The following is a 15,019-nucleotide window of genomic DNA, read 5'->3' on the forward strand; positions in this document are numbered from 1 at the left end:
GTACACTAATTTTCCCTTTTCATTAACTTCAGATTTAAAGTATTGTCTAAAACCTTTTTCTCTATTCCTACAAGAACTTATTTTTATTTTTTCATCAAACAACTTTTTTTTCTTGAAAATGGAAGCTAAATATTCCATACCATCTTTAGCAAGTCCTAGATCGCGTGCACAGTCATTAAATTCTGACCACGTAAATAACTCTGGAGCACGATGGTTTTCGCTATGTGGAAGGTACTGTTCTTCATCTTCATCGTTGTATTCATCGTCATCATATTCAATACCATCTTCATCATAATCATCATATTTATCATTTTTCAGAATACTTTCGTCACTGTTACGATCAATTTCATCATCGTTTTCAACCGTATGAGTCGTCTCTCTGCTCACTGACAATTTCCTGAAGGTTTTTGAAGTGTCGTTATCTTCCACTGGTTTTGTGATGCTAGATACATCAGCATATTTGACACTACCTATATTTTTTCTATTTATTCCATTAAGATTGGTCATACAAAAGTAGCAGTCTTCCTCTCGCAATGGGTTCCTCCATATCATTGGTTTTCTAATTTTGACTATTTTCTTATTGCCTTCATTACTTTTGTGACGAGTAAGTGACTGAAAACATGCACCACAAACGTTATGAGGAACCCAGTTTTCAGTTTGGTTTTGGACTTTTATACCAAAATAGTCTTGATACATTGATATAAGGTCATCACTAAATGATGTACGATTTACTGGCACATCAAATTTCCACATATATAGCAAAATGCATCTGAATTTTTTTGGCATTGATGTGCTTCAAAAGTAGTTGACTGGTTGGAAGAAGTGAGCTGTTTACGTGCCATAACTGTTTGGATCGTTGGATCATTGTTATAGTTGCCGGATATAAATAGCCACGCGAATATAAATCGCGTTCGATTTTATTTCTCGTTGTTTGATCTAAAAGCGATGAGCTGGAGACTTGAGCGAGCAAAGGGGCGTGGCCTAACGCGTGAAACTTCGGCACCTTCCCTCTCAAGTCGAAGCTTCTGAGAAAACAGTTCTCGCACGGAAGCGTGACCTTGTATCTCTATTTCTTGCTGTCTTTTCACGGCAAAAGCTAGTTATTAGATCGAGGAGCCGTTCCGTGAATTAATCTCTACCGATTTCTCTCAGTGTGGTTTGGAATTCATGCGTATTGATGAGTACATTAAGGATTTATGAGATGGATTGCCGTGAGTTCGTAGGTCTTTGGAAGTTAAGGGAAAAGAAGGATGTTTACAGCCTCTTAAATATGAAGTGCTTGACCGGTCTATCGATCATTGAACCTTTATTTAACCTATGTAAAACGCGGCAGAAGTTTTACATTTTCAACAGATAGAATTGCTGTCATTTTTGACAATTTGCGCTTCATTACGCTGTATGAATTCAGGATATGTGTTTTAAGAATTTCTGAGTTTGGGTTTAACAGATTTAGGGTTATGAATTCTGGCTTCTTTCACTTGGGCTTTGTATGTTTAAAATTGAGGTTTGCGTGAGTTTAAAATACAAATATTAACGTAGAAATTCGAAATGGCCAATTTTCGACTATAGTTATGCTTTTTACGGTGAAATCTGAACTGGCATAGTCCTTCGGACCCCGGATTCAGATTCAGTGACCCAAGAGACAAATAATATGGTTGTAAAGTCGACGGGATATACAAATCTTTTGTTTTTATACAAAATATACAAAAAACGCTGTTTTCGTCGTTTTTACGTCTCTTTTTGCATTTTTTGGGAAACTATGACCTGATTGGGTTATTTGGACCCCGGATTCAAATTTAGCGACCCAAAAGGCATGAAGATATGGTTGTAAAGTTGCCAAAACATAAAAATCTTTAATTTTTATTCAAAATATACAAAAAAAACGCTGTTTTCCTCATTTTTACGTATATTTTTGCTTTTTTTGGAAAACTATGACCTGATGGGGTTATTTGAACTCCGGATTCAGATTCAGTGACCCAAAAGACATATAGATATGGTTGTAAAGTCGACCGGACATGAAAATCTTTTGTTTTTATACAAAATATTAACGAAAAATCGCTGTTTTCGTCGTTTTTACGTCTCTTTTTGCATTTTTTGTGAAACTATGACCTGATTGGGTTATTTGGACCCCGGATTCGAAATCAGCGACCCCAAAAACATATAGATATGGTAGTGTTGTCTACCGGGCAGACCACGTTTTTTGTGTGCCTGTGTAATCAACAACTATATCTTTGTAAAAAACACGTATCAATGTAGTGTTTTTTCCTGGGTATAGTGTACTTTTCACTATCCAAGACTTAAATACTTTTTATTTAACTTTGACGATTCTCTCGCGCTGATATATAAGGATAATTCTAATATTCCGATTGCTACAGGAGGCGATTTCAACTGTCGTGTTGCCAATAATCTACAAATAATTTTATAAATAGCAGGGGAAAGTTATTCGTCGACTACATGGAAAAAAGCGATATAATCTTACTGAATGGCCGTTCTTTTAGCGATCTTCAGCGCATTCAACTTTCGATGGTCCTACAGGAACTAGTGTAATTGATTTAGTGTGATGCTCTCGCGATGGGTTACAGTTTCTGGCTGACCTCAAGATTTTATCTATTATGAAAATCTCAGATCACTACCCTGTCTCATTTAGTCTGGAACACTATTCTCCCATTCTCGCATCTCAAACCTTGTAAAAATAACATTTTTTAAATCCATTTCGACGCGTCTAAATTAGCTGAATTCTATACTTTCATGATAAATAGGGAAGAATTTTCCATTGTAGATGATGACGTAAATATTTTAAATGGAAATTTATTCTACTATAATAAAGGCTGCTCACGACTTAGGAATGAAGAACGTATTGAATGGTATGAGAAAGAGCCGCAAACCATGGTTTGACAGAGAATGCAAAGAGGCTAAAAATCTTGTTCTTGCTACTCTAGAGATCTACAAAAGAAACATATTATTTGAATGTACGCGATCATTTTATCAAAGTCTGATAAAGAATATACCCCTTATAAGAATAATATTAATATAGAAACTTGGTTTATACATCTCAAGGAAATGTACCCTATTATCATAATGGATGTGCCTCGAGTTCCAAACATTTCCAATCTAACTCTTGACTCCCACATAACCACGTTAGAAATTAAGAAGAGCATAGCAAAATGTAAAGAAGGAAAGACGTCTGGCTCCGATCTTGTCAATTACAGTTTATTTGAAAGGATTCCTATAAATTGGCTGCAGTAGATTGGGATTTTATTTAATCGAATCATGACCACTGAAATAATGCCTAACTCTTGGGTGTCAACTAACAATGTCCATGTTGTTTAAGAAAAGTGACATACCTGAGCCTTCTAATTATAGACCTATAACACTGGTAAACTGCATAACAAAAAACTTTACCCAGATACTTTGCAATCGGCTGACTAGACGAGTGACTGATGCGAATTTAATTTAATTGCAGAATCTCAGTCGGGACAACTTATTTACCCTTATTTCTCTAATATAGATTCGTCTCAGCTATCCCAATAGTTCAGTCTATGTTCCTTTCATAGATCTTCAGGTGCGTTTGACTCTGTTTGTCACGGAATCTTGTGGCAGAGACTGCATGAGCTGGGCATAAGCACAAAGATGATTAACATTATACGCAACTTTTATAAATCTGAATATGACTGCATCAAAGCCTTTGGTGACACGACATCTTCTGTCAAGGTCACACGAGGCGTCATGCATGGAGAGATTCTTAGTTCTCTTCAATTCATACTTTTCATACGTGACTTTAGCGATTTTCTCTTAAATCAAAGATGCAGAGGCCTTCCCATCAATAGCAAAAATTCCATCAATAGCAAAACTAAAATCATGATCTTTCAACAAAATTCTCAGAAGAAACCGAAATTCAAGTATTTTAAGTTTGGAGAAGACAGAATTGAATTTGTCAAGGAATTTACATATCTGGGCCTTCCTGTCAACCAGCTCCGTATTCCACCAACTTTTAAACCATGATTAACTAAGCCTAATCATCGATTAACTTAACCAACCATTCTGGCTGGTTAGCGAGTTATCCAGAGATCAACCAGAGTCAACATAACCTCAAAGTTAAAGTACAAATGTAGTGTGATACGATAGTGTGAAATATGGATGAAATTTATAACGATATCTTTTACTCACACAACTTATATTCAATTACTCCCGATAACTAATCCCTGTCAAGGCTAGACTTATTGAGAACAGAGCATACGATTAGCTAACCAGAGTTTAAAAATGCATGGTGATCCGCGCCACCAGTTAATCATGATGAAAAGGCTGATTAAAAAATAATCATGGTTAGCTAATCATGGATTTAATCACAGTTGGTGGAATGGACCCTTATCATTAATTGTATCAAAGCCTTTGTATAAGTATGCTATTGCATGGATCTCGGATCTGAAGCGTCGGTCATCTGAATTGCATTGATAGAGTCCAACTATCGTTTAAAAAAAAATTATTACTTCTTCTCAGCAATACTCCCAACTATGCCGTTCGATTTGAGGTGGAAGTGTTGCCCCTGTCTCCGAGTCTTCTGTACGATATTGTCTTGGCTAAATAAAATTTTTTTCATGGAAAGTTCTCGGTGTCCTAGATAATATCTTGAGAGACTTACGGTTTTGTCTCATCGAAATCAATGACACAAAATATAATTGGCATTTACACATTAAACCTTTTTATGGAGAGTGGAATGGTCAATACGTGGCACTTTCTGTCATCTGACGTTCTTGGGACTGACGCAAAGGATCTTCGGGAAAGTTATAGGGTCTTTTGTACATAATCGTATCCTACAATGTCGTAAAACGATTCTAATACCATTAATAAGTTTGTACAAATGCTTTATGAAATTTTACAATTACGTGCGCATATCTTTTATACTAGATCTACTCCTTAGAAGTTACGTCCCACATATAATCAACACACTGTCTTCATTTGTATTAAAGTGAAAATTATACACCTATTGCTGTATTAAAAATGTTTTTTAATAATTTACTTTCAGATTTCCACCTGCATAGACCTATTGGTGCCCAACAAGTATTTTGATTTATTTATTTTTATGTGCAACTTTTATGAAATTTGTAACTGTGTGTTCAATAAATCTACTAATACTACTACCACTACTAATAATAATACTACTACTACCACTACTACTACTACTACTACTACTACTACTACTACATCACCTTTTTCAGTTTAAAGCACTAATTTATATTACGATTACTGCTCACAGTAACAAGTGAATTCTCCGATTTCTTTTCACGCCTTTTTGAAATTAATTAAATGATTATTTGTATTAAAATATGGTAACAAAATTTTGACCGCCCTAGTCTTCGTGACTATTCACGATTACTCGAGCAACTATGCTTTTGAAACGTATCTCTAATCATAACCGATATTTCTTTAAGAAGAAGGTTTCTAAATGAAGATTTTACTTAATTTTATGTGAGAAACATTATTTTTTATTACAGATAAACAAAAAAATTTCGTTCCGATCAAATAAATTCTTGACATATTAAAAACTTAAGCAAAGAAACGCCTTTGCTTGCTAACCTACATATTAAACTATTCTTCACGTTTCGTGATACATCGCCGCCGGCAATAAAAATGATTTTTTTTACCTATGTGCACTATTTATATAAAAATATAATTTGGTTTCCACTGCCAGCACTGTCCAAACTTACTAAAAATTATACTACCCAGGGAATAAGAATCCATTGACTTCTGTTGAATGGGTTTCGAAGACTTTTGAATTGCGTATCTGTCACTGGAATTCCAAAATTGCCCCCGCTTTGTTTTTTAAAGACTTTTAGACGTTATAATTTTGTTCACTAACTTATATGCCGTAAAAGGCTAATAACTGAACTGGCAAAAGGAATCTAGTAGACCTGCGTCTGATTTTTTTTAATCTTTCGATAATTTATAAATTTAGAAAATCGTGTGAAATATGGCAGATTCGAAGCTGCTTCAGAAAATGGCCGATTAACATAATCGCATACCGATTCTATTTTAACTTTCTGAATCTGCAAATGACAGATACGCAATTCACATAGTCTTCTTTTCAATCAATTCTTTTTTCCTGGGTAGTATTGTATTTTCATGCGGAAAATACTTACTTGTGTCGTTTGTACTTCAAAACTTACGTTTACTGGGAACTTCCCGATTACTGGGGAATCTACCTTAAGGGCTAGAATAATCTATATGAGTTATTTGTAAAAAAAATGATCTCAATTAAGGCAGTATTCTACTTCGGAATTTAAATTTTGTTTACATTTTTTGAAAGTATATTTATGTAAGAATGTCATACTAAAATATTAAGACGATCCGAGGATTCTAACGATACTTTTCCATCCTTGGAACATATCTACGTGAGCGAGCTAATCCAGCACGCGCCGGACTTTAATCGCGTTTTTCTCAAAACAAAGTTTTTACACCCCGTGTTAACGAAATCTCAAAAACTACTAAACCGATTCTTATGAAATTTTGAACAAATATTTTGTACACTTATACTGAATCTAAAACTATCTGATAGTTCTGTTTCAGCTCAATCATTACCGACATTTTATTAACACCGCACATCTTCCTACTCTTCGAGGAGTTGACTTTAGCTGCAGTTTTGGAACGTAAAAAGTGTATAAAATAATTAAAATTTTTTTCAAAATATATATTAAAAGTGTATTTATTATGCTCTACAAGCACTACATTAATATATTTGATTTTACTACAAAAAAAAATTCACAAAAATAGCTTTTTTTCAAGTGTTCAAAGTAGAATACTGCCTAAAGGCCTTTTTAGGTTTAAATATTAAGTTATACTTTGTTTTGATTCCCTACCGATAGAAATCTCTGAAGATTCTCAGGCTCAGAGAAGCTTCAGAGAATATTCTCCGCAGGCACTCAGGTACATATTTTTAAAGATCCAGGTAGCTCGTTTAAATTTTCTGAAGGCTTAAAAGTGTCCTTTTCGAAATTGAAATAAGGATTCGATTATAAATAACAAGCAGAGATGCTATCTCAATAGAGCGGTGGACACTGGCTAAGGGTCCTTTGTTAAGGTTTCAGTTAAAAAATTTAGAAATAGATTTTTTAATTTCAAAGTTAACAGCCTAAAAGACCCTTAAACATAATAATTCGGAATCTACGTGTTTCGATTATTTCAGATAAGGGAGCGGGCCGTATTACACTGAAAAACTTTGTACTGGAAAAATTACTAAATTAGGTTACAATCGAGGCACCAAGGCGATAATTCGTATATTTTAATACAAAAGTCGTAAGCTGTTCTATTTTTATATGAAATTTTCCTATTGATAATACGAAGTCTTATTATTTTTTATAGTTAAATCCTAGATATAATAAATTAGTAGAGACATAATTAAATTATATGAAAAGACTAGAAGTATTAAATACCTAAAATAACATAAAAGACTAAATTTGTAATAGGATTTGCTATTGCCTGTAGGAATATGAATTATACTATGACAATTTCTATTTTTTGTATTATGGAGTAAGACAAATTTGGAAGATCGCTTTCGAATATTAGTAAGTGGCTTAGTAAGCGAACCTAGCGTTTGGACCTAGTGCAGCCGAACGTAAGCGATGTCAGCCGACTAACGCTCTACTGAAATTCCTTAAATTTATCAATCACTCAATTTGGTTTGATGCAAAGATCCTTATTAGAATAAATTATAATAATTCGAAAAGTTACGATTGAAAAACAAATTTTCCACAAAGAGTAAAAAATTATTTTAAACCTCGAGATAAGGATATTTGATTACGTTAAGATATAGTGCTTAGAATTTGAAAAATGCCATCACTGTGAACTATATATGTATAATCATGTGTAATGTACAATTGCAATGTAAATAAATATAATAGTGCGAAAGAGTTCAAAATCCCATAATACATAAGTCTGCATTTGCATCGTTTGCTTGTGTAAAGGATACGTGAGTTGTAACCTTCAACGCAACGCGGGGCATGTTGGGTTAATTTTTTTTTTCGTCTGCTCATTTGACTGCACCAATTTTTACAAAGTCGCCTACTAAATCAGTGCGCCGGTCTCTCGACATTACTACAGTCCTTTGCAAGTATTGCAATCTTCTGCAGATATTAATGCAAGAAATTTAGAATTTTCTTCTAATTTTCTTCTTCTGGCTATAATAATACATTGCTTGCTGATTTATTACAGAGCTTTGTAAATACTTCAAACCTATTTTGAAATAAATGTAACATTTTTAAATTTTATTCCAATGAATTTTGTTGTTCGGCATGTAGTTACTAGTTACTACTCGGAGTAGTAAACATTAAAAAAGTTCCGCTATGTCCCTCCATTGCAAACTAAAAATAGTAAAATCTTGTCTGATTTTCAGCAAATATTGCAGCAAAAGGTTTCTCCGTGCAGAAAGACGACACTTCTCTTCTGTTTGCCAGAAACTTAAATTTTGTAATGCAAACCTATAAGATTAATTTTTCATAGGTTTGTATTATAATCAACATACTTCATAGTATGATATAGCGAAACATTGCATCCGAACCAGCCCCCTGCATCGACCGTGTATATGTATGTAGTAGTGGTTCTCTTACGATCCGGAGGGTAAATGTCTATGAAACTAATCCAACAGGTCTAACAGATTAGGTGATCTAGTTTTTGCATTGCATTGCATTATGAAAAAGAAAAATTAATTGAAAACTTAACCTTCGCAGAAGACACTTGAGTCAGTTTGACCCACAAACCATTTTGTGACATGAAAATTTTACAAAGAAATTTGAAAAGTGGGTGTTCTATTAGGCTTTGGTAATATAGTTCGAGATCCGAACTATGGTTTCAAATGCTTTCTATAGTCTGCAGAGCAGTCAGTCGCCGTTGAGAAGCGTTTGATCCCTACCGTGTACCGAATCGGTGGGTTGGCGGGCTGGAGCTTAAGGTGGATCCCAAACTACTTAGAACAACGACTTTAAGTACTAAGAGAACCTTTTTATCCCTTACGACGCGACGGTCATTATTTCTGCTGCAATTTCACAAATAAGAAGCTCAAATTTAAACCACGTATAGAATAAGAGTTGTTATAATTGTCATAAAATTTAAGAGGTACTGCAATTTAATTTTGTTGCATAAACCGTGACTATGGAGGTGGAATGGGAGAAGCTGTTGTCACCTACTATGGTTATTACACAACATTGGAGGAATTTTTCACATTTTTTTTCTAAAGTAAATTTTCAAAATGTCAATATTTAAAAGAATACGGTGCATGATACAGTCAATTCAATAAAGAATACATTAATGACAACATAAGAAAAGATAGAAAATATAGATTTAAAGGACCCCGCACCAAATAATAAAAAGGTAAGCCACTGGGCTCTCAAATGCTTATCAAAAGTCGCAATGAGATAATTTCAGATACTTAAACTGTTTGTGATTTGAGCGCAAGACCGATTTAAGGTTTTCCGGACCCCGGAGTTTTATATTATTGTAAACTCCTCCGTGACCGCTTTGCAGCTCAAGGATAAAAAACTTCAGGACTGCGGGCTAGTCTTTGTCTATAATCTTGCTTATCTCTGGATGAACGATTACAAGAGCGGTTATGATTTGGATGGTAAAATTTACCAAATGCATCAGATCGCGTACCAAAAATAAACGAAGAATAATTAATCGTCCCGAACTGTCCGCTTTTTTCCGAATTTAAAAAAGAAAATAATCGAATTTAAAAAATGCCTTATTGGCCGTTGCGACAAGTGAAGTTTTCTACTATTCATCTGAGAAGAGAGTAGGTAAAACATTTTTCTATTACAATCAAACTTGGACATAGCGCGCCCGCAAATAGTCATTCCAAGATTTGACGCCGCGACACGGCAATGGGCGAGATGAGCGGGGGGGGGGGTTGCGCACTGAGGCGTGGCAAAACAGGAGTCTGTTTACGTTCGTAGTGGGAATATGTCGGGTTCCATTAAGTTAGGCCATGTTCATGGTTTGTCTCAAAACCGCGACTATCTCCGTGTTTGTCTGTATTTTTCTTTCTTTTCTGAGTCTGTCCATAACTGTGCTTATCTCTGAATAAAAAATTTGATTGCATAAAAGAAAACTGAAAATTTATTTGAATTGAGAATTACCTGGCATTACATACCTTTTGGGAAAATATTTAAATTACTGTGTACGATATGTAACTTGCGTTCTTTGCATAGAAACTGATTTCAAAATACACTAATAGATTATTATTATTATTATCCCTCAAAAAAGAGTCCGGGGAGGTCCGTTATGCTATTTTATAGCATCTACGAATTTAGTTTTCACAAATTTTCATTTTTGTGGAAAAAAGCCGGGGAAACTGTAAGTATCACATGCTCTTAAGACAGGCTTGTACCTGCCTACACTGTAGTCTTAAGCTGGTCTTTTTTTACGGCGGTATATTTTGAAAACTTGCGTATACAGCATATATATGAGAACCACCAATTCAATTGGAAAAAAGAAAATGTTCTTTTTTTATAGAAATGATTAACACTTTGTTTTATTCCTTTTATCAAACTAATAAAGTACTAGTTCTTCCAATGTTTCTATTTTTATGCCGAAAAACTATCAACTGTTACACAAATCTACCGTTATACGAATAAATATACCCTCGAAACTGGAACATTATCCTAAATTGAGGGTCAAATTTTTTATCACTTCGGTTTAATTGATTAATTACTCCTACAACTAGTAGCATACATATATATGTACTACTCACATTCATATATATTTCATACTCAGTAAAATAAACAGAAGATCGAACACTGTACACAAGTAATAAATTTAAGTTCATTGTTACGTTTAATATTTGTTAACCATGTTTTTTTTAGTAACTTTAGTTGTCAAAATATAACCTGTAGATCTGAAGTAACAGTGACCAAATACTAGATAAACATCTCTGTTTTTTTAAAAGATATATTATTTAATTATAAGTAAGTTAACAATTTATTAAGACCATACCGTCAATTACACATGCATCGATTAATAAGAAATAATTAAAATGAGATCACAGAGAACTTTGTGAACACTTTGTGGAATGGTAGCTTCTAATGTGTCCCCTAAGGATTTACATTTTTCTTGTACCTTCTTCTTTGTTCCTTTACACACCCCACACACACTTACTTGGTGGTGGAAGGGGGACCTACAGTTTAAAATTGGTTCCGAACCACCAAGAGCAACAGCTTTAAGTACTTGGAGAAAACCTTTTTCTCTAGAGGTACCTGTCCCACGACTCTCCGAAATTAACAACTTCCTTGCTAGGCTAGTGTTCACCGCATGGGCCGCCGAGGATCTTCCAGAGTGCGAGGCGGGAATCGAACCCGCAAGCCGGCGGAGTGGGTCCAAAGCCTACGCTTTAGCCCCAGCGACCATCGTCCCACTTTTGTGACAAAACAAAATAGATGTAGTTCTCAAATACTAATTTTATACCGTTTACCAAAAAAAAATCTCTGAATGACTATTTACGAGTCTTATCTGAGCTAAACCCCTTTTAAAATTCAAATTTACTTTAAAAGTAAAATAGGGCTGACTACCTTCGTGTATAGAAAGATAATGCCAGATGTTCAGAGTTCCAGATTGGCCCCTGGCTTCCAGATCTCTTCTAAGAAAAGCTCTCATGTAACCACTCAAAACCATGTTTGCAACAGAAGCTAGACCTTTTAGAGAAGCCACGCTCCATAAGACCAGCATGGTGCATGCCTCAAAATAATGTCTGAGTTGCAAAAACCAATTTTTATAATTTTATCTTGCCTTAGACCGTGCCAGTCCAATTATTCTCTCCAAAAACGGTCTTGGATACCGTGAAGAGCCCATGAAGAAATTTCTTCAATTCAAGACAATGTCCTGGTGAGGACAACACAGGACCAAACTCTCAAACAATAACCAAACTCTGAAACAATTTAATATAGGCTGGCCATCAGTCTATTTTGAAACTTTTTATGATTTTTAATGTACTTACAAGAATTTCTATAGGTTACACCAAGATAATTATAATTGTCTGTTACCTCAATTATATGCTCACCAAACTTAAAGGAAATGCATTTATTACACAGTTTCTGGCGCTATTTCGGAAAATAAAATTCTTAATTTCACTTGCGTTTACAACCAATTGATTTGGTATACAATATAGCCGCAGAGCGTCCAGTTCCCTCTTTAATTCCATGGGTGTATCTGAGAGAAGGGCCAGGTCATCCGCATATGCCAACAATAAAATTTGTAGTGGATTATTTACAGAGAGACCTTTATAATCTTGATTCACTAAAAAAGTTTCGACGTCACTACATAATGTATACAGAAAATAAGAGAGGACATTGTACATCTTCCTGTAGCACGCCCTGCAATACCTTAAGAAATTCGGTTGTACTGCGATTTGTTCTTATACAAGAATACGCATTTTCGTAAAAATTCCTAAGAATATTTATTGTTTTTAAGCGTAAACCAAGATTATGTAATTTGTTCCATAACAGATCATGTTGAACTGATAAAAATGCATTTTTAAGATCTACAAATGCAACTTAGACTGCACTTCTCGGGTATTTCAAGTGTATCTCGAATACCGAATGTAAAGTAAAAAAAGTTAATTAGGCCGCCCCGGCCCTTTCCTAAACCAGATTGAAATTAGGGAATTGCATTATGGTCATCTTTCCAAGCATTCAGTCTGTGTGTTAAAATTTGCGTAAAAATGTTTCCAAGGCATTTCACTAAGATTATCGGTCTATAGTTATCGAAAATGCCGACATCACCCTTTTTACGTAGCATAGTCGTAGTAATGCACCCTCAAGAACTTTGCAATTTTTAGATCTCCAAAATTTTGTTAAATAGCTATACTCTCTGGTCGAGAGTAGAGCTGGCAGTGGGATAGATGTGGTCTTTACTATTCAAAAGAGTCTACATCCTGTAATTCTTAACAGACTTGAATTTTTAGTGTAAAATATCTGCACTGAATTTCTAAGAAAACTATATAAAGGCTGTTTTTTAAATGGTGTCGGTGACTTCAGACAGGATTGAAGCACAGGCACGGTATCTCCTTATGTAATGTAAGTTAATATTCAACGGTGATTCAGAGTAACCATATATTTCTAGAAATGTTTGATAATTTATAAATTAAGCATCAATTTCAAAAATTTTTAATTATCCAAAAATTGTTGGATGCTTTACATTTCTATAAATCGGAAATTTAAGTATTTCGCAGAAATCATACATGTGTTATATAACAAAAATTAATAAAATTCAAGTATTTATTCACTTTCAATGTAAGCTGCACAGCTACATATTCATTATAATTTCAAACAATTTTATAGTATCTTATTCGACTTTTACTATGTCCAAAATTAATCCAAGGACATTGATAATTATTTCATTACCTCCGGAGTCATTATTAATTATAAAACACTTAAGAATCTTAACTATTTTTAGTAACACTTTGTTATAAAATGGCAAAGATTTTGTTTGTAACTTCTCCAGAGTGTTTACTAATATCAATCTATTTTGGGAAAAACTACATATAAAAATTTATTTCTTCAGCACTTATGCTTATACGCAAACCAGCAAAATCTGGCTTCGTCTCAGCTTTTTTTAACTAGTACATTTTTCAGGTCTATCGTCGTCTAGTAACTGGAGTAAATGACATCGAAAAGCGATTGCCTTTCTCCCACAACGACCGACTTGGTTTCTTGACGTTCTGTCCGACAAACCTAGGAACGACGGTCCGCGCCTCTGTTCACATCAAGGTGCCAAAACTTGCAGCAAATAAGGCAAAGCTCGAAGAGGTTGCTGCGAAGTACAACCTCCAGGTTCGTGGGACACGCGGAGAGCACACAGAGGCAGAAGGTGGAATCTACGACATCTCTAACAAGCGTCGACTTGGTCTCACTGAATATCAGGCCGTGAAGGAGATGCACGACGGCATCGCTGAGCTTATCAAGATCGAGAAAGAGTTGTAAAGTCCGTCTGCATCTTCTCTATGTCAAATAACTTTAACTTTGCGCAACCTCCAACGAAAACACGTTTATTACTATTAATATTTTGTTGTCTCTTTCTTAAAATATGCTTGCCGAATTCCTTTTAATTAACGTTCACCAAAAATACAAACGGGCAATGAATAAACCGCCTGTATTATGAGACGTCCATTATAACTTCAGTATTTTTTTTTTGCATCATTTAATGATTAGTATACGTTTAATTTTTTTTATTTGTACAAAGGAGGTAGTCGTATTAAATTCGAAATTAGGACAAAAATAAAAAGACCTACACTGTAATTCAAAATTTCTTATTTTGATACCCTCACATAAATTAATAAAGAATGACAAACTCAGTATTTTGATATGTCTAGGTCTACGAAACTTATATTGTCTCCAATGATATCTATATCAAACATTCTATCTGTTTCTCAGTCCGAAACTTTCAAATTTTTATCAGTATCTGATTTTAATGTGCAGAGTGTAACAGAAAATTAGAAAACGTTTAAAGAGTTTGTGTTTGAATTTTATATTTATTTTAAATAAACGTTGAAGCCCAAGTACTCATAACCTTGTAGAACCTTTTTTCTGAATATGGGTAAATAAGTATTTCCGATTAAGACGGCCACCCTGGACCTCAAGGTTTATATCCAACTAGGCCCAGAAATATATAGCGCAAAAGTGTTTTTTGTTTTGTTTTTTCATACGATTGACGCATTCCATTGTAGGTAGAATTCACTATAATTTAAGAATATTTGAAAACAAAGTTTACAATAAAATTGTGTGGTACAAAGTACCGGGAATGATTAAAAAAATTATTTGATTCAAATTATACTTCAATGTCTACATTGGTCAAAACACACACCTTCGCATACGTCGCAGGATTTGCTGTCGCAGGCAGACACACTATCTCAGAATCTGCATATCTAGAATTTAAACTTGGTTATCTAAGCGAGATTTCTTTAAGTGGTTTTAGACAGTCTATCATATCCTAAAGTAATTTAAATACAAACGATAGTGAGCGCAAAATTTTAAATCGCACA

At 34.4% G+C, this 15,019-nt stretch overlaps 1 protein-coding gene across 1 annotated transcript in view; it reads left to right on the forward strand.

Annotated features, from left to right (window-relative positions):
* Positions 1–14,331, forward strand: part of LOC117166896 (arginine kinase) — a 196,691-nt gene extending 182,360 nt beyond the window's left edge. Inside the window, exon 4 of the mRNA XM_033351335.1 lies at positions 13,614–14,331. Within this exon, the coding sequence (XP_033207226.1) occupies positions 13,614–13,961 (348 nt within the window). The 3' untranslated portion in view covers positions 13,962–14,331. The remainder of the gene's footprint in view (positions 1–13,613) is intronic.
* The last annotated feature ends 688 nt before the right edge of the window (positions 14,332–15,019 follow it).

The sequence above is a fragment of the Belonocnema kinseyi genome, chromosome 2 (assembly GCF_010883055.1).
Source record: "Belonocnema kinseyi isolate 2016_QV_RU_SX_M_011 chromosome 2, B_treatae_v1, whole genome shotgun sequence".
Lineage (NCBI taxonomy): Eukaryota > Metazoa > Arthropoda > Insecta > Hymenoptera > Cynipidae > Belonocnema > Belonocnema kinseyi.